The 22,681-nt window shown below is 34.2% G+C and overlaps 4 protein-coding genes and 1 long non-coding RNA gene across 6 annotated transcripts; all 5 read right to left on the reverse strand.

Moving 5' to 3' along the window:
* Window positions 1–110: 110 nt before the first annotated feature.
* LOC144565082 (syntaxin-52-like) lies at window positions 111–3,962 on the reverse strand. Of its 2 annotated transcripts, none has more exons than XM_078314716.1 (7): window positions 3,842–3,962; window positions 3,200–3,416; window positions 2,700–2,801; window positions 2,335–2,438; window positions 1,760–1,860; window positions 1,252–1,296; window positions 111–791 (listed from the first exon to the last, which is right to left on the reverse strand). In XM_078314716.1, the coding sequence occupies exons 2-7, from the start codon at window positions 3,412–3,414 to the stop codon at window positions 660–662; spliced, it is 699 nt and encodes a 232-aa protein (XP_078170842.1). In that variant the 5' UTR covers window positions 3,415–3,416; window positions 3,842–3,962; the 3' UTR covers window positions 111–659. The 2 variants fall into 2 exon arrangements, with proteins under 2 accessions (XP_078170842.1, XP_078170841.1); XM_078314715.1 differs by having other exon boundaries at window positions 3,716–3,856.
* Window positions 3,963–8,184: 4,222 nt separating this feature from the next.
* LOC144565083 (non-specific lipid-transfer protein A-like) lies at window positions 8,185–9,220 on the reverse strand. The gene is made up of 2 exons (XM_078314717.1): window positions 8,844–9,220; window positions 8,185–8,397 (listed from the first exon to the last, which is right to left on the reverse strand). Exons 1-2 carry the CDS (start codon window positions 9,182–9,184, stop codon window positions 8,388–8,390), a joined length of 351 nt encoding a protein of 116 aa, XP_078170843.1. The 5' UTR covers window positions 9,185–9,220; the 3' UTR covers window positions 8,185–8,387.
* Window positions 9,221–10,143: 923 nt separating this feature from the next.
* On the reverse strand, window positions 10,144–12,141 carry CYP703A2 (cytochrome P450, family 703, subfamily A, polypeptide 2). Its single transcript, XM_078314974.1, has 2 exons — window positions 11,082–12,141; window positions 10,144–10,885 (listed from the first exon to the last, which is right to left on the reverse strand). Exons 1-2 carry the CDS (start codon window positions 12,021–12,023, stop codon window positions 10,247–10,249), a joined length of 1,581 nt encoding a protein of 526 aa, XP_078171100.1. The 5' UTR covers window positions 12,024–12,141; the 3' UTR covers window positions 10,144–10,246.
* A 335-nt stretch (window positions 12,142–12,476) lies between these two features.
* Window positions 12,477–17,782, reverse strand: LOC144565263 (hydroxyproline O-galactosyltransferase GALT2-like). Its single transcript, XM_078314973.1, has 7 exons — window positions 16,627–17,782; window positions 15,891–16,123; window positions 15,510–15,800; window positions 15,072–15,200; window positions 14,421–14,594; window positions 13,845–13,952; window positions 12,477–13,281 (listed from the first exon to the last, which is right to left on the reverse strand). The coding sequence occupies exons 1-7, from the start codon at window positions 17,423–17,425 to the stop codon at window positions 13,075–13,077; spliced, it is 1,941 nt and encodes a 646-aa protein (XP_078171099.1). The 5' UTR covers window positions 17,426–17,782; the 3' UTR covers window positions 12,477–13,074.
* A 2,631-nt stretch (window positions 17,783–20,413) lies between these two features.
* On the reverse strand, window positions 20,414–21,966 carry LOC144565833 (uncharacterized). Its single transcript, XR_013514988.1, has 2 exons — window positions 21,805–21,966; window positions 20,414–20,739 (listed from the first exon to the last, which is right to left on the reverse strand). It is a non-coding gene; the product is annotated as an uncharacterized LOC144565833 (long non-coding RNA).
* Window positions 21,967–22,681: the final 715 nt, after the last annotated feature.

Raw genomic sequence — 22,681 nt, forward strand, 5'->3', positions numbered from 1 at the left:
AAAAAAAAACATATAGCAACTGTAACAATAAAATGAGAATAACCAAATGGTATATTATATATAATAACACAAATGAACAGAAACAAATAAAGGAAACATCTTCTTGATTCATCACAGAACATGCAATTGAAACTTCCATTCCAAAGCCAAACAGCACACAGTACTTTTACAGAAGCACCACTTAACTTGGGTGCTAGATCACACAAACAAGGGTGAAACAAATAATCAGTATGCATAAAAGGCTATACTGCAATGGCATCGTTCAAATTATCACACCTTTACACTTGACGTTCTCCAAAGATTAGCATAGTTGCTTATTACCCAATTTTTTTTCCCAATCACATGACTACTGGCATCAACTTAATCACTCGATTCAGATCATACATTCTCGTCCCACATCAACTGGGGCCCATTAATTTAGGCAGACTTGGAGAAGGTAGACTTCAGACCTAATCTACTCCATTGGATTAAAAACAGGATATTTAAGATCATGCCCGAATAGTCTTCAATGATCCAAAAGAAACTTCAAGAGCAAAGGCAAGAAAAATTTGAACGGGCCACCAAAATAAAACCAAGAGAAAACAAACATGTACACAACAAATTCTTCAAAGGCAAGCCACAGTTTTGTTTAAAACCTCAATGAAATATGTACTTTCTTTTTACAAGTACTTCAGGAGCATCCAGACAATGGCTGCCAAAATTACAATGGCAACGATTGACAGTAGGAGGCACATGCAAGAGCAACCAGCTTTGTTTCTTTTGTTCAAAATTGCGAGTCTCTTTTGCACCCTCTGTTCTCACAAAAAATTTCAAAGTATTTCATTTGTTAGAAATGATACATTGAAGTAGGAATATCTTTCTTTTTTTTTAAATATATATATAAATAAAAGAAAAACTCGCTAGAGTAATAATTCCAATATTTTCCTATGGTAATTCTTCCTACCTATGTTGTACAAGACGAACCAGCTTCCCCGCAAATTTTGGTACAAGAATGCTTCAATAGTACAGGTACAATATTACTAGTAGTGCAAATAAAGAGGCATAGTAATAAGTTGGCAGATGCAGCTAACTTGATGGCACCGTAATACATACCACCAAACCCAATTAATATTTTGCATTTTTGGCTCGTCCCCCTCTTTTTGTAGGTCCACATCACTTGTACAACAGTAGATTTGCTATACCAGACTATTAATGCCCTATGGATGTATGACAAAACAGAACTAAAATGATAAACTAAATGAAAAGTAATACCTGAAGGCGCGAATCAGTAGCTTCCACACGCTGGTCCAAGGTATCCTGTACCAATTATAGCACAATGTAGCCACATTACCAAATTAGAAATACCAAACATTAATTAGAAATAAATCACATATACAAGTAGAAAATTTGATATGGAGTGATTAAGCTTGTCAGGATGCTCAGTAAGGATCTAATTTCAATCCATGCTAAGGAGGTTGTGTTTGGTTGCGTGGATTAAGAGATAAGAGGCTTAATATGGCAAAAGTGGCTGAGGAGCTAAGGAGGTTTAATCTATGGGTACAAGTACCTCAAGAATCCAGGCAAGGATTAAGAAATGGGGCAAAAGGAGACTCAAAGAGGTGATCTTAATCCATATTAAAAAAACCATTGTTCGGGAGGATTTAGTGACTACGAAGGTTGAGGGTCTTATTTTCATTTATTACTTTCTATAGAAATACACCAACATGAAATTTAATTATTTCCTAATTGAATAAATTCTGTTGAAAATGTAGATACTAACAATCAATCTGGTATGCAAACTTAGTTCCTCATTAACTGCCAACGCAATATGCTTTGTGCTATGCACCGTCTCCTCCAGCTTCTCTAACCCCTCATCTTGCTCTGCACATATATTATTAACAATAAGTATCATATAACAGGTGAAAATAACAAAGTCTGTTGTTTTAATACAACACTTTAAAAAAAAACATTTCTTTTCCCACCAAGTAACACCCCAAACCAAATACAAAAATGAAATCCAACTCAAACCCAAAGCAATCCACATGACACACAAGGTCTATCCTGATCTCAAATACAACTAACATAAAACCCAACTGACTTGAAGACCCACATTTAACATAACCTGACCTTCCCCAAAAATAGAGAAACTCCACATCATTATGGAATCGACTTTACAGGGTAATAACTTGAAATTACCTCAGAGAAGCCCAATGTCCAAGGTCTTACCTGAGACTCAAAATAATCAAAATTCAATCATCTGAAAAGAGACTGAATAAAAATGGAACAGAGCCCAAATGACCCAACCGCCATTTGTTGCCTGGATCTCACCAAATGGTCAATATAACAAAATGGTACCTCGCATAATTTGTCTCTGAAGACCGACAACACCTTGATTATCTAACCCAGCAGCTCTCTTTACTTCATCTGCAGGCCCCTTGCTTGATCCCAGCAAATCCTCCCTTCATCATTCATTTATCGAACGTAATAGCATTTATTTATCTTTATAGGAAAAAAAAAATACAGCAAAGCCCTTTGTGGTGGTTGAGAAACCAACCGGTAATAGATCAGTCAGGTCAAGTATAGTACCAATAAGAAATATTTACTACTAACTAGTGATAATAACTTTTAAGTAATGTCTAGCCAAGGCTCAAAGTAGAATCCACATGACACAGTGTGACCGGTACAGGTACGGAAGAAGAATAAAAACAGAGAGAACAAACCTGTTAGCTGCATAAGTCATATTTAAAGAAGAAGCCATCTGTTTTTCTCTTGCTCTCAGATTTGAGAGCATTTCCTGCCTCTTGTGCATCTCTTTATCCGATCTATTAGATTAAAACCATCTGTAAATTAAGTGAAAATTTTCTATGGTATGGCCCAAAAGTATTGCAGCCCATGATTTGGTATAATAAACAACCCATAGTAAATATCCTAATGTCCGGTTTGCCTGAAATAATACTGGTGCTCTGGTCTGCACCAATATGTTCTGAACTCAATCAAAAAAAAAAAAAAATATGTTCTGAACCAGTAACTTGCTAGATCTAATTTAAACTTATTTTGTCCCTTTTGGGCTCCTCTCTTCTTGTTGGGGTCATGTAGCTAAAATGCAGATCCTAAATTTGTATGCAAAATTCCAAATTTCCATTACAATTACAGGAAATCTCAGTTTGTACCGTTACTGTTAGTCTGGTATAATCAAGCACAAAAAATGCAAACATATTACATGGATTTTCTTGGTAGACTGGAAAGATCCCCTTCCAGTTTTGCAAGTCGAGTGCCAAGAATGGTTATTCGTCTGCGCAAGCCTGACAGATATCTCTGTGTCTCTGGGCCAGATGGCGGAAGGGACCCACGCTCTGCCAGCATCTTGCTGACCTCATCTGCAAGCCTACTGGCCTCTCCGTATTCTTTCACCCATAGTTCTGCAGGATTTGCCATTTCTGAAAACAATAAATAAAGTAAATAAGAACATAATAGTCGTGTAAAAAAAACACAAATGTTCCTGCAAAAGAAATACAGAGCTGATAATCAATTGCACAAGCGACGACTAGTTAATACTTGGTTGGGTCCTAATTCGAAAGATGAAATGAAGGTTGCTATATTGTCACCCCCCATTTCTACCATAGCAAGCAATAGTCACTCCATTGAATTGCGTTGCTACCATGGTTTGCAAAATCTATCTATCGGTAGCCCATGATCCGATCCGATCCGATAAACGCTTGAATCGGGAGAGACTCACCTTATGCCCGACGATTTACGCCGATCTTGACTGATTTTTCAGATTTGATTTGGTTCATGAATTACTACTGTATGACTGCATTAATTTTGTTGACTATAATCAATAATTAAGGTATAAATCGCAAACCTGGTTTCTCGAGGAAGATGAACAAATACGAATTGAGGCGAATTGGTATCTTCCCCTTCTCTCTCTCTCTCTCTCTCTCTTTGTCGCCACGTGTTCCGTAGAGTCTCCAATGATTAAATATGGGCCGACTAATTTAATTAGTGGCCCAAATATATGGGTCAATCTTGATGAATCAGGATTATGGCCCATAATTAAATTTAAATTTTGTCGGAGGTACAGATAAAGATTGCCAGCCTACTTTACATTTACAGTAATTGTAATTTATTACTAAAATACCCTCATGGGCATGGGGCGGTGGGCCTCTTTAATTTGAAAAATAACAATAATCATATGGTTATGGTAGAACTAGGGTGTTCTTACTCTAAAAGTTCAAAATTCATCAAATCGGTTTCAAATGACGAATCTGAACTGTTGAAATCCACCTACCTTAGGAGTGATGCGTCTACATATGAAAGTTTTAAACATTCGAATTAATTTAATATAAAGTCAAGTGGTCAAAATTAGAAGGTTAATAAATTAATTTTAATGCATTCATTTTTTTTAACGTATTTTGACCACTTGACTCTATGCAAAATTAATTTCAATTTTTTTTTTTTACATGTAGACACATCACTCGTAAAATAGATGGGTTTCAATGACTTGGATTCGTCGTTTAAAACCGATTCGATCAGTTTTAGACTTGACCTCACCAAGGAACTTGATGAACTTAAGAACACTCTAGTTCTACTCTGGTTATGGAATCTTACTTATACTCGACACAATAATACTTTAAAAGAAAATTAATGTATGAACAATTTTAATTCTCTTTGAATGTATTTCTAACTATCATATTTGTTTATATTGTAATTAGTATAGTTATAATATAATAATAATTTCATTTCCATAATTGCTAGATACTCTTTTTCTCTTTTTTTTTTAAGTCTGTATTGCTATAATTTATAGTTTGAAAATCATGATATGATCTGAATTTGCTTCTAGCTGATTTAACTTGTTGTATATATTGTTTAAAGTTTGATTTCAATCATCACAATTTTCAAAACAGCATATTGAATTCAAGTTTCAAACAGACAAGGTATGTATTTAACTATTTTTATAAGTTTATAAATTTAAAAGATTTTCATATTATGATACACTCGCTTTAATATGTAAAATGATCAAAATCAAATATATTGTTTAAATTTTATAATTTTTTCTCTTAATTTTGATACCATTGATCTGAATATATTACTTGACATCACAAACTATTAATGTCAATTTATTCATACAATATTTTGATTGAAAACAACGTAATGAGTTTATCTATTGACAAGATCTTTTCTTTATAGATCATCATGTTCTAAGCATTAATGAAGAAAACAAATATATGAGCATTTAAAACAATTTTTATGGACTTCTTGTCAATATGATATTGAGAATTTATAGAATATTTTATCAATATAAGTTTAATACAAACAATTTATTAATATAGCATTTATTGATGTAAGTTTTATATTATAGTGTTATGTTATACTCTACTTTATTTTTTAATCATAAATTAAATGTGAAAATTATTCATGATAATTTACATTTACTACGTTATTTATATATAAGTAATCATATTTTTTAGTGATTTTTGTACAAAAAAAAAATATATATAAAATGTTTATTGACAAAATATTTTTTTACAGTAGATTGTTAATAAATAATGTGAAGTTGGATTAAATAAATCAGTGTTCTAAATAGTACACTATAGTATTTTCAGACTCTAAACGCTAAATTATAAGATAAAAATGTGCTAATTCAGATACTAATGAAAAAAGTATGCTAAATTATCTGTTATAATACGTAACACAAAATAGTGCATGCTATACAACATAGCTTTTTATTTAAAAGTCCAAACAGAAAATTTCAAGCAACTGATTATCTTCCAATATATTCAGTTCTTAATTAGCTACATCAATTATACTATAGTATTGATTTCTATTTTTGTCAAACCTAAAGATGCATGTTACACATACCATAAATAAATTAAAAAAAAAAATACTCTCTTAACGGAAACAATAGAGCATATGAGAAATGAGTTTATTTTGTTAGAAAAGAGATGAATAGAAATTATTTTGATTTGAAATTTTTTGATTAAAAGCCATTTACTAGTTAGAAGATTTCATTTTCGAAGAAAGAACGAACATCCATCATATTTATTAAATTTACAAAAAACATCCATCATATTTATTAAATGAGAGGGTTCAAATGCCTTCATTTTTTGTGCCTCCATCATGCCTCCATTTTTAAAAACTTAAATAACTCAAAGTTTAAAACTTAAACGTCAAAATAAAACCGTTAGATGTGATCTATGTTATTTTCTCTCTGTGTCCATAAAAAATTATCACATTTTGATTTTTTCTTTTATGTGAATCAATAAGTTAAAAAATCAACGCCTAAAAATTATCCATATTAGTATACATTTTTACAAACTCAAGATAACAACCAAAACAAAGTTGAAATGCCATAATTTTTTACACGTGCATAGATAAAATGATGTATATTACATCTAATGGTTTTATTTTGAATTTTAAGATTTAAATTTTGAGTTATTAAAATTTTTAAAAATGAAAGCATGATGGAGACACAAAAAATGGAGGCATTTGAACCCTCCTCTTATTAAATTTTCGAAGAAAGATTTTATTTCCGATCAGACCCTTAATTTGCTAGATCCTCGTGGCTTTAGTTTGAAGCGCATCGATATGATGGAAAGACGCTTCAGAGTGTGGTTTATTCAATTTATTTTTTATTTTGTTTGATAAGTCTTATAAGCTCCTCACTCACACCATAACGCACACACTCAAGACTCCATTCTACAATTGGGATCCAATATTGTGCCTTTCTTATTAATAATTTACTAAAGTTTAGAAATTTAGTTATACAAATATAATGTGAAATATATTTTTTTTATAATGTATATAAATTTGATATAAATTTTAAAGTTTTAAGGAATAAAATAAGTTTGAAAATAATTCAAAAAAAAATAGTATAATTCAGATATAATTCGTAAATAATTGAGAAAAATTTGAAGACTCATTTAATTTGTCTATTCTCTTACAAAGGTACTGAAAACAAATAATTCGCAACTAATCGACAAAATATTGTTACTAAGCTTGTACTTTAGTGTCATTTTATCAAAAGTTTAAATAGCATTTATCGTGTCATATTGGAACGACTAAAAAAACAACGTTATTGTCATATTGCGCTGCTATATATAGTGCCATAGTTTTTATAATCCAAAAACGCCATAGTACGCCATTTAGAACCCTGATTTTACTAATAACTCAATATTGTTTTGAATAATGCACAATCAACACTCTCTCTACTCTATTTAAATTGAGTAGAGTTAAAATGCACCATTGGTTTTGTGCCCCAACCATATTCCACTTCTATATCTCCGTTTACAAAGCTCAAACAGTCGATCCGAACCGTTCATCTTGTTCTACATATTAAAATGGAGCATGGCTAATATAACATTAGTGTCATTTAAGTCTATATAACACCAACTTCAAAACCTATCAAATCGAGTTTAAATGGCGAATTCAAACCGTTCAAACTAATTTACTTTATAAGTGATGCATTTACATGCAAACTTTTTATATTTTCGAGTTATTTTAGTATCAAATAAAGCGGCAAAAAAATTGAAAAATGAATGTATTAAATTAACTTTAAAACTCACAAATTTGATCTCTTGACTTGATACCAAATAAACTCAAAAACTTGTAAATTTTACATGTAAACGCACAACTAATGAAGTATATTGGTTTGAAAGGTTTAGATTTACTATTTGAACTCAATTTAATAGGTTTTAGAGTTGGTGTTATATAGACTAAAATAACACTGATGTTATATTAGCCATACTCATTAAAATGTGCTTAGAGACTAAATTTTATATTTTTTTTAATTTTTTTACTATTTTTTTATATAGGTACAAAATCACTGCATCTGGACCATCCAAAAACAGTAATTTTGTATCTATCTAAAAAAATAGTAAAAAAATTCCAAAAAATATAAAATTTGGTCTCTAAGCACATTTTAATATGTAAAGATGAACGGTTCGGATCGACTATTTAAACTTTGTAAACGAAGATAGAGACGTGGGGTATAGTTATGACACAAAACCAATTGTGCATTTTAATCCTTCTCATTTAAATTAGCACTTTTTTCATTATGTTTGTCTATTAATTTGAATACCACTATTCTTTCGTTATTTTGTTTGATGATAAAAAAAAAAAACACTGCAAACATGTGAAAAATGGAGAAAACTCGAAAATGTTGGAGCAATATACGGAAGGAGAGAGATTAAGAATTAAGCCAAGAAGATAAGCAAAATCTTTATATCTTATTTTTATTTTGTGCAGAATAAACTAGACAGCTAGTTTCTCCAATACATATATCTAATAATACATGCAAGTAGCTAGCTTTTTTTTTTTTTTTTTTTTTTCATTTCATCACTTCAATTATAGTAATGCCGCCTCCTTAATTTATTCTCTTTTCCTTCTGACTTGAGATCTCTTCTTGTAGTTCACGGAATGCTGCATTCTCCAAAAAATACCCACAATTAAAATCTTCATAATTAATAACATAAAGAAATTAGAGTGAGTCTATGGCACTATGCATGCATATTACGATTTGGTCTGTAATACGGATCAATGGTTCAGAATTTTCAAATCAAGTAATTTTCTACCTATCTTATAAAGTAGTAAAAGAATTCTAAAAAATATAAAATTTAGTCTGCAAGCACATATTCACATGGAGATTATATTGAACGGTTAGGATTGACCGTTAGAATTTTTAAACTTGAATTAATTATTGATCCGTATTACGACCAACCGATGATATGCATAGTACCATAGACTCACCCAAGAAGTTATGTACCTAATTAAACCAAGGGCTTGGTTAGCTAGGTAGCCTATCAAGCTTAAAAAAGTTGGTACACATCTAATCGATCAAGTGTAATTAGTGTACACAAATTGATCACCTGTTACAGTTGAAGTCTTTGCTGATAGAGAAGGGCAATGGTGTGCCACAGGCAGAAGGGAGGTTTGCAACAGCATCATCCTTAAGTCCCGAGATTTGACCTGCCGCCTGCTTCATGCAACTGCACGAAAAGCGGCGCTCGGTTGTGTTTTTCGGCAATTTCGTTAGCAGCTTGACCCCAGCACAGCACGACCCAGATGGCGCCTTCTCTTCCCCAGTCAGGTATCCCACACAGGGCGCCACACAGAGGTCCACGTCACCGCATGATAAAGCGTGGGTTGGTGATGCAACCAAGTAGGCCACTGCAACGACAACAAGTAGAGCTGCGGCGACACCCTTCATGATAAATTGGTGTGTTTTGTAATAAGTTTTTCTGTGTTGCTGGCTTGCTGCTGTTTGAGGGTCCAGAAAGTGTGAACTGTGAAGTGATGGTGGAGGTCTGTTTTGAGCAGGGAATTTATAGAGGTGAGGGGGGCAGATGATGCCAAATAGAGTTTGTTTGTAAAATGGAACCATACAGGTTGCTTTTCTTAGGTTATATATTGTTCTCAAAACAGAAAGAAAGATAAGGTGATATAATGAAGATAATGCATGTTCGTTACAAAAGCTGAAGAATAAATATTAATTAGAGCTCTCTAGCTAGCTAGCTAGTTACTTTGCTTTTTAATTTGTGTGCTTAATTATAATAAACTTGCTTATAAGTTAACCTTCTCCCAATTATAAATTTATTATCCAAATTATGAGTGAGACTATATATATATTGTATTAGGCATAGCGCAGATTGGTTCATACTATGGATTAATATCTTTGTTTTCAAAATTCGAATAATTCGATATGAACCGTTCAACATGACATTCATATAAAAATATATTTGCAGACTATATTTTACATTTTTTTTAGAATATTTTTACTATTTTGTTAGGTAGGTAGCTAGAAAATCACTATTTTTAAATGATCTACAAGTTTTAGATCAAATGATTTTCTACCTATCAAAAAAACAGTAAAAGATTTTTTACCTATCTAATCAATATTGAAACCATATTGAACGGCTCATATCAACTATTTTGACTTTAAAATAGAGATATTGATTAATATTACAAACCAATTATCTGCACTATGCATAGTACCACAACTTCAATCCCAAATTATTATTACTTGCTATTAATTAGTTCAAGGAAAACTTATAGTTTGTATTTAGTCCAATAAGCCTTCTCTTCAGGCAAAGTTAACATCTTTTGTATTACTTGCTCCAAAGGTTATTAACAGATAAACTATTATTGTTGTGGTCCTAAAATATGTGAAATTATTTTGACAATCTATAGATTATTAAGAAAACCCCATAAATCAAAATCCGTTGAATTCCATGTGATTTTCTTTTTTGGCCATTATTGTACATACGATCCATTAACAGTACAAATTAGGTGACAACCTTGGCCTAGCAATGGCTATGAGAGGTTGCTCTTTAGGCATAGTCATACCATACACCTCCTGTGTATCTATGTCTTCTGGCCGCATTCCGCCTGGTGGTGACCAATCGAAGCAATGAAATAACCTCGCTAAAGCCATGAGCACCATCGTCGTACCAAGAGGTGCACCAGGACACTTTCTTTTACCGGCCCCAAACGGTAAAATTTTGAAATCAGGCCCGTGGCTTATCTCAACCCTCTTATCACCATCCTCCAGGTGTCTCTCCGGCCTAAATTCTTCAATGTTATTCCACACTCGCATATTTCGGCCTAATGCGTGTGTATTTATGAAAATGCGGGTCTTGGCCGGTATGTCATATCCTCTGATTTTGGTCGGTTTTAATGATTCATGAGGGATTAAGAAGGGACCAGCAGGGTGCACGCGGAATGTCTCTCGAACGATAGATCGTAGATAGGGTAGTTGAGCTAAGTCAGACTCTTGGACCATGCGGTTGGGTCCCACGACAGAATCAAGCTCGGATTGGACCCGTTTGAGCACATGAGGATTTCTAATCACCTCTGCCATGGCCCACTCATTCGTCACAGACGATGTATCAGTAGCAGCTGCAATCATGTCCTGTATGAAAAATATATATCGTTTTTACTATTAACTATATATTCATATCATTATTAATTTTGGCAACAATTAATCTGTAGCATGACCAAAAATGATTTTGATTAACTCTGATATAATGAAACAATGGATAACATTATCTTTTAAAGTGAAAACCTTGTGCAAAATTTAGAAGTAGAAAATGCATGGCATCACCTACCTGCATGAGAGCTTTGATCTCGACATCATCCATGACCGCTTTGCCATTATCCCCTGGCAAAGAAAGAAGCACATCAACAAAATCCATCTCCACTTTGTTTCCATTATCATGATCATTAGCAGCATTATCATCATCTTCTCTCTTCCTCTTTCTTTCTCTTCTCTCCCTATGTTCATCGATTATCTTCTGGTGAAACTCGTCTATTTTTTTCTCCACCTCTCTCATCTTCTTTTCGCATCCATACAGATCGATCCACCTCCAAGCAGGTAAATAATCCCCCAAATAAATCAAACCCAACAACCAAAAAAGTTCATGTGTTATATGCATGAATTCCATTGCCTCGTTAGGTCCCGCCGATCCGGTACCAAAATATTGTTTCCCTAGTAGCATCCTAGTAACATTATTCATAGAAAAGGCGCCAAGAATCTCCCTTAAATTAACGGGCTGCCCTTTCTGGGCCTGGCCCCACACAGACTTGACCAAATGCTGTGCCTCCTCAGCCCGATGTGACGAGAAGGACTCCAGCCGCTTGGTTGTTAACAAATGCTCCATGCAAATCCGCCTCATGCGCTTCCAATGTGGTCCCAGGGGGGCCAATGCCACGTCACCGCAACGGTACGCCAGGTGCACAGCTGCGAGTGTACTTGGCCTGGAAGCGAAAACATCATCTTGTTTGAGAAGGATTTCTCGGATTACATCTGGATCATCCGTTGTGATGGCATCAACGTTGCCTAGCTGGAGATAAACTAACGGGCCATATTCAGTGCAAAAATTTGCAAAGTCTCTATGAGGGAGGGGGCCCAGTTGTAAGAGGTTACCAAAAACGGGCCACCGAGGCGGTCCCGGTGGTAGCCTTAGATTTGAGGTGTGAGACTTTCTTCTAAAAATGTTTGAGATAAGAATCAATGAAGAGAAAACTATGATCAAAAGGAGGGTATCCATGTAGATTGGAATTAACCTCTTTTACTTGTTTCTCAATAAAGAGAAGAGAAACACTCTTGGAGAGGATTTATTATTTGTGTAGAGGTTTGTCATGATTTATGTGTTTGTCAATGTAGTTAGTTCCCATGAGAAGGATGATACCTTAAAAGAGGACATAATCTTGGCATGGAGGGTACAACAATATTAAATCAATGCTATTTTGTCATAGCATGCATTATGTCAGTGTTTCTAAGTTGGGTTTGGTTTTTGTCAACGAGGGTCAAAATAAAAATCCAATAACATAATTATTACAAAAAAAATTGAAGTAGAACTAATTTAAAGTTCAAATTTTCTCCTTTTTTTGTTTTTCTAGTATCTATAGGATGTTGTCGTATATTCAAACAATTCCTTGCTTTCATAGCTTATATATTTCATGTAACTTTCTCAAATTCCTAGAGAAAAATATAGCAATCAGTCAGCAGTTTAACTTCCCAAAATGAAATTTTAAAATTTGTTTTGTAAAGTCATGTTTGAAACATGAATTCTAGGCGTGTCAGTAGTTAATTACATATGCATATAATTTTCTTAGTAAGGCAAACCAGCTAAAAATTAAAAATGGCACAGAGAAGGCCCCCAACAGCAATTTTGCCCCTCTTCGTAACTCTTAACTTTACAAAGTAAAAGTGTCATTCTACCCCTTGGGGCAAATTGAGGAAAAAATAACAAGATAACAAGTAATATTTGATTAAAATATTTAGAAAAGATTGTTCATACCACCAGAGCCTTTAACTTCAATTGTAGAATCTCCTCCACCTTAATAATAGAGAAATCTTGCAATTTCTCCAATTTGCAAAATTGATCCCAAAACAGACAATCTACCCGTGTACAGGACCCCTCTTCAATAAAAGAGCAGAAGCAAAGAAAACCACTCTTTTATCTTTAGCTGACACAAATCCCGTTGCAATAACCATATTCCGGCTACTACACATTGATGGGTTACATTCACAATTTCATATATCTACAGCAATTCAATAAACCAAAACAAGTAACCTAATGCGAGGTTTGAGAGGGGTTATCTGAAATTACAGCAGTGGGCCCGGCCATGAGACAATTTGTTCCATAGACAGAGCATCTGTCGAGGGGACTGGTAGTGTGCAGTCAAATAGTTCTCCAAGCAGCCATACTGACAGAATTTCCAACTATGGGAGTACTGGACTGGATCAGTAGAGTTCAATTTCTCCACCCATAGACCCATGCTAACATCTTCCATTTTAAATAACTACATCACATACAGAACAATGAACAGATAAATTAATAAATAAATACATAATAAAACAAGAAATTCTCTGTTGTATCACACAAAATATGTTGCATAATATAGCATGGAATATGTCATCTTTGCCACCTCTCATAATTTTTCCAAAAGATCTGAACAAATAACAAATAGAAACGAGATGCAGGAGTTTGACCATCTTTTCGAGAAATTGGAGGAGTTACAAGCACAGAGGATGTCCTCAATGCTTGTGAGGGTATACATACTTTTGAGATGACCCTCTGTGCAAGGCCCCAACAAAATCCTCTTCCATATTTCTTTATTTTTATGAGGGCATTAACCAACAAAACGGAAGTTAACACTGTTTTCATGCCCAATTTGTCAGAAAAGAGAAAGCCAGTGTTACCCCCCATTACATGTTCTCTCACGTAGATTGAGGGGCAACTTGGTCTTTCAATGTCCATGAACAATGTGGAAGGGATCATTGGGGGATGTTCTCGATGCTTGTTGTCGGACAATTGAGATCTCTTGTTATGCCATGAGAGAGAGAGAGAGAGAGAGAGACTGACCCTTAGGCTCTGATTTGCATGCTGAGAAACTATAAATTGGGCTATATCGCATGAAATAACGTATCCAGGTCCATTTGCATATGGCGGATATATATTTTCTGGCCATTCCTACATTAAGCATTCAAAAAGATTAGTGTGCATGAGTTCCATTTTAACATGAAGAGATTGTTAGGTCGATTGAAGTGACAAGATAGAAAGAAACTCAAAATGCCAGACTTCGAATGACCAATTTCAGCTTTACTATGAACTCCTAAAACAGTTCTTTGAATAAGTTGAAAAGTGACTGCACAGAGAGAGAGAGAGAGACTTGACAGGGAGCTTTTACTTTATCCGACCCGCCACATACTACCAAGAGTCAGCTTAATATTAGTAGGGGTCAGGCAAAATAATGTCAGTTCCTCCCATCACTCCAACCAAAACTGTAATATTTTTAATCAACCTGCTCTTTCCTAGGAAGACTTTGAATGAGTTGTTCCAAGGACAGCTATAACTAGTGATAATAAATACAAAACATACTAAAAGCAGAAAAAAAATAAAAAATAAAAGTAATTCACAACAATGAAAGAGTAATTGTACCTCAAAAGAGACAGCCCATTTGCCGTATCGAAGGGGCCTATGCAAGAGATTGAGGTTACCCAAATAAAGGGGTCTTTCAGTAGAGATTAATTTTATTCTTCCCATAATGAAATTTACGCGAACAAATGTGTCATCGTCACATTTCATTATATATGCCGCAGAGATGTTTTTCACCTGCAAGTATTTGTTTCTGTAAACTTAATAAGTTGTATGAGTCTTGGTGTTGTACAGATCAATTCACATCTATTTCATTCTATAAGGAGGGACCTGGTAGCCCACAAGAGCTGATAATATCACCTCAACTGTGCAATACATATATTATGGCAACAGGCCTCCTAAAATATAATAACATCTCCTATTTCCTTGGTCTTTTCTATCTTGAAAAGATTACTCAAGCAACCCCTCCCACCTCACATCCTCCCCCAAGAAAAGATGAAGGAAAGAGGGGTTGCTTTGGATCATTTCAATAACCAAAAAAAAGAAGCTGCAAACGGTTTTTATTTCTCATGTCTTATCCATCAGCATACAAGATACTTTCCCATTTTGCATATAATTACTATTGTTGGTTTAATCTTGTATTAGTATATCATGTATGAACAGCGAGTATTTAGATCAATCGATGTAGAAAAAAGTACAGAGAGATAGAGAGACCCCATATTCACAGATGGCTATGGTTTTGAGAACAACAAGCTCGTAGCGGTCTATAAATGGTAAAAGCACAATATCTCCAAAATACTCGGCCTCTTTCTTCAGTACTGCATTCACTTTTTTCCTCTGATTCTGCACAAAAATTGCAAACCAACAAATCAATACAAGGATATTACCCAAGAGGTCATGATTTTGATTGGACCTTGTCTATGGTACCAGTATACAACTAAGTGATATAGAGACTGAACAAAATGATAGCAGTCAAATTATGCGCATTAAGCATTATTATGTACCAATCCATACTGGAATAAAGCACACAGTCCTTGTGGATAGCAGCATGTACAATAAGTACCAGTAAATGCTTCTTTTACCTCCACTTAACAGTACAAAAGCCCCAAGAAGGTACATATCAGCCGCTCAACACCATACCATTTCCCTTACCAGAGCAATAAAAAATCTTGCAACCACATTAGAAGATTTGATATCCTTGTATTGCATCCATGTCTTTCTTATTGCCATCCTCTCAGCAAAGTGGTTTGAGGCCGAAAGAATACCAATAAACAAAAACACTGGACCCTTTGGCAGAGGTGGCGCACGCCACTCATCTGACATTTCTATGACTTGCTTGAGAGAGAAGCTTGGATGAGTAGCAGGAAGTGCAGTTGCATACACAGAGTGTATGTCAACATCTCCCTGTATCGCCAATCCAGTTGCATCCTCTAGTGAGAAACCCTAGAAGTGATAGAAGAAACTATAAGTGGCAGTTCAAATGCATACTATTTTAGTCACGAAAAGCAGCCAAAATAAAAACATAAGAATTACCGGACGATAGGGAAAAGAAGTGATGTGCCGGCCACCAACCAAAATGTGGTAACCCTCCACTCCAGCTTGTATGGTAAGTACAAACATTCTCCCCTCGACAAAAGGGAAAGGCCAAGTCATAGCTGGCTTCTTTGCTCGGCCAATAAATCTTTTTAACCATGAAGTTGACTTTGACTCCTTGGAATCCGTAACATCGTCTCGGGCCCACTTCTCACATTTAATGAACCCATCCACTACACACATAAATTGTATTCTTTTAAAAATGCAATTAAAAGAGAGGATTTTTTTTATCAAGGGTTGAAGGTCAAGCCACCCAACTATATAATATCTACAAGAGATCCCCCATCAGGGTTCAAAAGAAAGGTATTAAAATAAGTTACATCATTAAAGAACCCAAAAATGGCCATCCTGTCTATAACTGTACCTTTAATTTATAGTTATGGTCGTGAATTGGCAAATAGTATGTGCCAGGAAAAGACAGATATACACAGTATCTGAATGATATGTATGATTAGTAGCGGCACCATAGTGCAAATCTGGTACTGACTGGTGTACACACCAGTACCACAAACAAAGTACAGCTACCACCAGTGCTGAACACCAGACAAAAATCAACAAGTATGACTAGACCAAAATCAAGTACCAAAACAAGTGTTACCAGTACCACAGCAAAATTGCCATACAACACAAACCAAGTACCAGAAATTGGTACAAGTACCATTGGCAGCATTAGTACCTCTGTCATCTTCGTCCTGTGAGGGGGAACCATCACATCGCAATGCGTGTCCCCATTGCATCCTATAACATGTGTTGTGCTCAATCACAGGCCTCTTATTCCAGTCCCCTCTTACTCTCGGGTTAAGATGGAGTATCTTCGGTGCATCCTCTCCATCAACAGCTCTCAGCCCTTGCAATTCCACAGCAAATTGAGATACCATCACTGTATCAGTACCAGTACCATGTACAAATTCTTCATGAGCCACACGAGGTGTGCCAACCAGGGTTATGGCAGACCCAGCAGACAATCCACACGAAAGGAAGACCATTCGGTCAGTACCAATCTCTGTACCAGTTACTGAGACACCAGAAGGACAGCTAGGGTCATTTTGTCTACCCAAATTGGATAGTTGGTCACGGAAGTTTGAACCATTTAGTTCGAAATTTGCTATTTCTGACCATGCCTTTTGACCAAGGATCCATGCCTCCTCGGCCATTTTCTCCAGTTCAGTTAAATTTAAGCTTTCATTTTGTGTGTTTTTGTTATGGTGCCAAACAGGTCTAACAGGTAGGAGATGTACAGTAGATGAGTGATTGCGGTGTGTACCAAGGCTGAGTGTATTTTCTAGTATCCTATGGTGTAAAGTGTTACGGTGCATCGGTTCCATGGAGATTGCAGGAGTGTCTAGGCCAGTGAAGGTATCATCACCACTGATCTGGACAGCAATCTCAAGGAATTTGTGAAATTGAAAGGAGAGAATGAGGAGATATAGAGATCCAACAAAAAGTAGAACATGGGATAATCTCCACCTTCTCATTGGACTAATCTTTATGGGGACATGATCTAGCAAAAACTAGCAGGAAGTCTGAATCATTCCTCTTCTTTAGGAAACCCTAGAGACATGATCTAGTTTATCCAACACCATTTCATGAAGATTGACAATTCGTTCCAAAATGCACAGTTTGAATATTTTTATGCACAATTTCAGTTATGAGAATATGAAATGACATCAAAGATTGACGCTTGAGGAATTTGAGCTGAGCAAATTTCTCAAATAAAAAAGTTGGATCTTTCTCAGTTCAATAAATGAATAAAGATCTAAACTTGCGAGAATAAGGAGTTCATTGATTGAAGCAATTCTGAATAATTCCAAATGAGAAATTTAGATTTCTGAGAGGAGAGAAACCTTTCTCATGGGAAAGGAAAAGGCGAGTTGACGAGTAAGTGACAATGGAAAAGGAAACAGCGCAAAGCACGGAGGCAAGGAAGGTGTACTATTTTTACTTTATAGTCCAGTCCTTTATACAAAATTACGAGGAGAAACAAACAAACAAACAGCCTCTCTCTCTTATTTTAAAAAGTTGGTAATGTCTACCATTTTCCATCCTCTTTCCTTTTCTTTAGTTAAATAACAAAAATGCTCTTGAATAAAAATTATTAACTAATTTTTAATTTTTCTCTCGGGAACATAGTGTGGCCCTGCTTTGTATTTCTTATTTGTATCACATACATTTTTTTTTTCTGTTTTAATAAAATAAACTTTAAAGTAAACATTTTTTTTTTCTTGTATCACAATTCGATAGATTTTAATGTTATATCTACTAAATTCTTTGGTGAGTACAACACAACTTAGCTTTACTCGTTTCTACACTACTTTCGTATAGAACAGAAGCGAACCCATATGAAATCAAGACCCTTCTGAATTTTGAGTTTTAATGGAGATCTATCGTCTCGATCAACTTTATTCCCCCTCTGAAATTTGTTGGCTCCCTTCTAAATTTTCTGACTTGTAAGAGTTGAATTTAGAGTTAAAAAAAAAATGAATTTCTTGAATAATGATTACTAAATCAGAGAATTGGAAAGTATAAGTTAAACATTATTTTTTTATCGATTATCTAATTAGTTAATGAGTTTAAATCCGATTAGCTATTTAAATTTGATTCGCTATTTTTTCACCCTCTAACGAAAATCATGAATCCATCCTTGACATAGGATATTATTTATTACAGATTTTTCAAACAAAAGTTTGCTACGTTTAATGGATTTACAGTTCTAGATATATGAAGCTCACCTTTGACGTGCTAAAATAAGAATTTTTCATGACAAATAAATAGGCAAAATATTGGACTTTTCGCTTTGTTCTGTGAGGATAAACGTGCTTTTGAAAATTAGAAATATTCAATATTTGCAGTCTTCCTTGTCAAAAGAAATACCAGTGTTGTAAATAACGGTATACGGTCATCATACGGATATGATATCATCAAAAAATTAATCAGGAATAATAGGTCATAATCGGGAATAATCGGCTAATTAGTCGAAAAAATCCGTAACGATTTGATCACCGCCAACGACTAATCGGTGGAATAATCGATCTAAACGTTTTTTACAACACTGAGAAATACTAGCCTACTTATCGCTTAATTTTTTTCAATTCTTTTCTATTTCAATTAAAAATTTCCCAATTCGATTCTTACCTAATTAAAGAGCAAGATATAGCAATGCTTTTTAACATTGACTATCCCGGAGAATTATACGAATAAATAAATAGTAAGAAGGATTATTAATAAATATGATTTTTAGTCTAATAAAATCTACTAACTAGGACTGTAGAAAAATTGCATGTAATTTCAAAAAGAATGATTGCTTGATTGACATTGAAAAGAAATAATTACTTCACCTACTAGCATGCAATGTGATGTCGAGAAATTAGTTGGCTATCAATCATCATTAATCATAGTTAGCAAAATGACATGTGCAAAGTAATATTCTAATTCCGGAGAAAGAGCAGTCCATGTTTCACGGATAAATAGGTTATGAAAATCACACACTGTGTATTTCTTTTGGAAATTATAGTAACAATAGATATTTGGTATCATGACGGCATGACATGTAATGTAATGTTAGACATTTCTAGTGAGACAGTTTATATCAGACGGAAATTAAATTACTTTTGGTTGGCATGTAATGTTTAGAGTCTAGTATTATTATCATTTCAGTCCAATCCGGCTAAGATAACATCATTTCAGTCCAATCCGGCTACGATAACATCAGTATCATTATCATTTTAGTTCATATAACACTCCAAACCTATCGAATTAACTTGAAACGATCAGAACGATCTACTTCAGTAGTTGTGCGTTTACATACAATATTTATAATTTTTCAAATTTTTTAGTATCAAATGTGAAAGTTTTTAAATTAATTTTAATACATTAATTTTTTAACATTTTTGACCGCTTAACTTAGTACTAAAATAATTCGAAAAAATATAAATTTTGCATATAAAGCATTATTCATTATGTAAATTGATTTTAACAGTTTGAAATCTATTCAATACATTTTGGACTTGGTGTCATATAAAATATACATAACCCAACTATAAATTAGGCAAAGGACTTGCTGTCTCAGATATAGCCATTTATAGTTTATAGTTCACACGGAAAGGATGAGAAACTAAAACTTAAAATGCACAAATAAACATTATAATAATTTGAATAGATACTAGAGGAATATAAAATTTTGAAACCACTATCTATACCTATATCATCTTATATGGATGCAAATAACAGATTATTATACAGATAAAGATGCAGAAGAAACAGATATTACCCGTTCAATCCCCCCCCCCCCCCCCCAAACATTGTTAATATCATACAAAGTTCAGTTGAAAACATGCCCGGTTCAAACACAAAGTAACAAGACCTAAACCTGTAAGAGGATTAACTGAAAACCTAAAAACTACATCAATTATAAAACAAGTTTTAATAATGACAACTTTAGGAGCACATCACTGACCACTTCAACCAAATAAAAATTCAGTTGTTCAGCTAATTCAAAAAGATTGTCAGCAACTAAAAAGTTGAAATAGAATATTAAACACCACATAACAATAAAACAAAATTCAAGAGTACAATAACCTCGGCAAGTATTAATACTAAAACACGACAAAAAAGACCTACAAAGTCTCAAGCAACATAAACTAACATAGTTCATAAGATGCCAACAGCAAACAAAACTAAAACCTCAACCAGTAACTTTAGAGGCTACAGATATAGATTTTAGATTTTACTTGGATCGCTGCCTCATCTTTCGGCGCTTTCTCTTCAACCTTCTCATTCTCTTCTTCTTCCACTGGAATTATATATAAAAATAAAGTTAAATTCAAGCATGCAAAGCCATAGTAGCTTGTATACAAACAAAGAACAGCAACTGCTATTGACCCATCAACGAAACACAAGATGTTAATACACAGGATTCTGTAAACCTCTTCTAATAACACTTCACTAGTGCTTATGCACCCACCAGCATGACTCATTGGTCAGTGGCAAACAGATATGGGTGTTTCTCAAAAAAAAAAAGGGTGGCTCATGGGGTCAATTCTGTTTTGCTCTCAAATATTTATATATTAACTCCTAATTTTAACAAACTCTTGAATTAGATAAAATCAAAGTTCAGCTATTAGTAAAACATACAAAACTGAGTAATAAAATGTAACACAATATCTCATTCCTTAATTCTCGTACCAATCAATATGGCCATATGCAACAACACATGTAAACTAAATTTGCTAAATTTGAAATTTTTACTTGTAATATTGCAAGTTTACAACACAGGATGTACTCGTTCAATTAACTTTATGACAACTTCAAGTGTACGGTTGAGAAAAATAATAGCAAACAATTATATTCTACAAAGATATAATACATTACAAAATCTATGATAATTAGTCTCTTAACAAGAGTTAAGACTCATCACAAATATAGAATAAGTGAAAAAACCTATTGAATGTTTATCACACATATATTGAACTACAATATATCTTTGATCAACTATTGACGGTTCAAATAATGAGGCTTTTAGAGATTTTAACCATTTTTACATAACCACAAATAAATAATTGAGAGGATAGTGTTTGCTCAGGGATGTTTAATAAACAATATTTCACAAAACACCAGAAATTACATATCTAATGATTGTAAATCAAATATATTTTCGTGATTCAACACTGAAAAGATTCAGTCCCGACATGAATAATTAAAAGCTGAAAAATATGCCACGAAATTACGCATATGATGAACTAGAGCAAGTTAGCTATAAGCAAATTAAAACTTCAAACATAATTCGCGACTTCTCCGTCTAAGAACAAATGAATACAGAATCTAAGATTAATTCTAACAAATAGTTCAGAGATCTGACCTTAGCCCTCATCGTGCGCGAAAGTAGTGTTCTCCGATCTCACCTCTCTCTGCCTCTCTTGTTCCTTAGGCGCCGCACGTTGTTTATGGGATCTAGGGTTTGGTTATATATATAGAGCGACCGTATGGGCATTTTCGTAATATGTCATATAGAATGGGCCTCTGTTTAAATCCTGACCATTACACATGTGTAGCACCTTTCTTTATGGAGGCCCATACGAATCTGATGGACTGGGCTTGAATCAGGCCTTGAACTGGGCTTTACTGGATTCTCTGTGAAATAGTCTTGAAACATGCTGTTCTCTCAGGATCTGTTGCGTTCGTTCGACTTATTATTTGTTTTAAGTTTTAAATGAACATTAAATGGTATTGAACGAGATTGCCAAAAAAAAAAAAAATCTAAATGTCGGAAACGTTAAATTGACATTGCACCTTTCAGTGGAGAAGAAAAAACGGATGTGCTATAAGAGCATCTACATCCCTGAAACTCTTTGAGTTTCTAATCTGATGTGGCAGTTTCTAAACCAGTTTCAGGGATGCAGATGAGTTTCTTATTTAGCAACTTTGCTCCAAAGTTTCTTAATAAGAAACCGTTTATAAACTCTGACGTGGCCAAATAATTCGCTGAAATTCTTTTCTCTTGTAATTTATTTGCTGATGTGGCAATTAAGAAACTCTAATTTTGAGTTTCAGGGATGTGAGGATTTATAAACTTTCAGAGATAAAGTTTCTAAAAATTAGTTAACAGTTATTTAGAAACTCCAAGAGTTTCAGGGATGTAGATGCTCTAATAGGGAAGAAAGAGAGGAGATTTTACATCGCTGAATCGTTTCTCAATCCTGTTTCATATTTGCAGTAAGAAAGTTTATTTCGGATCA

Source organism: Carex rostrata, chromosome 14 (genome assembly GCF_964058835.1).
Source record: "Carex rostrata chromosome 14, lpCarRost1.2, whole genome shotgun sequence".
NCBI lineage: Eukaryota > Viridiplantae > Streptophyta > Magnoliopsida > Poales > Cyperaceae > Carex > Carex rostrata.

Bases quoted from the DNA above. Each gene is read 5' to 3' on its own strand.
- LOC144565082 (XM_078314716.1), bottom strand. From the start codon at position 3,414: ATGGCAAATCCTGCAGAACTATGGGTGAAAGAATACGGAGAGGCCAGT. The intron at 1,297-1,759 runs GTTAGTATCTAC...TAATTGGTACAG, and splicing joins GTTTGCATACCAGATTGATT to GATACCTTGGACCAGCGTGT. The intron at 792-1,251 runs GTATTACTTTTC...TTGTGAGAACAG, and splicing joins CTACTGATTCGCGCCTTCAG to AGGGTGCAAAAGAGACTCGC.
- LOC144565083 (XM_078314717.1), bottom strand. From the start codon at position 9,184: ATGAAGGGTGTCGCCGCAGCTCTACTTGTTGTCGTTGCAGTGGCCTAC.
- CYP703A2 (XM_078314974.1), bottom strand. From the start codon at position 12,023: ATGGATACCCTCCTTTTGATCATAGTTTTCTCTTCATTGATTCTTATC. The intron at 10,886-11,081 runs GTAGGTGATGCC...TTTTTCATACAG, and splicing joins AGATCAAAGCTCTCATGCAG to GACATGATTGCAGCTGCTAC.
- LOC144565263 (XM_078314973.1), bottom strand. From the start codon at position 17,425: ATGAGAAGGTGGAGATTATCCCATGTTCTACTTTTTGTTGGATCTCTA. The intron at 15,201-15,509 runs GTAAGGGAAATG...ATTTTTGTGCAG, and splicing joins CAAGATTTTTTATTGCTCTG to AATCAGAGGAAAAAAGTGAA. The intron at 13,282-13,844 runs GTCAGTCTCTCT...TATGTGATGTAG, and splicing joins ATGCAAATCAGAGCCTAAGG to TTATTTAAAATGGAAGATGT.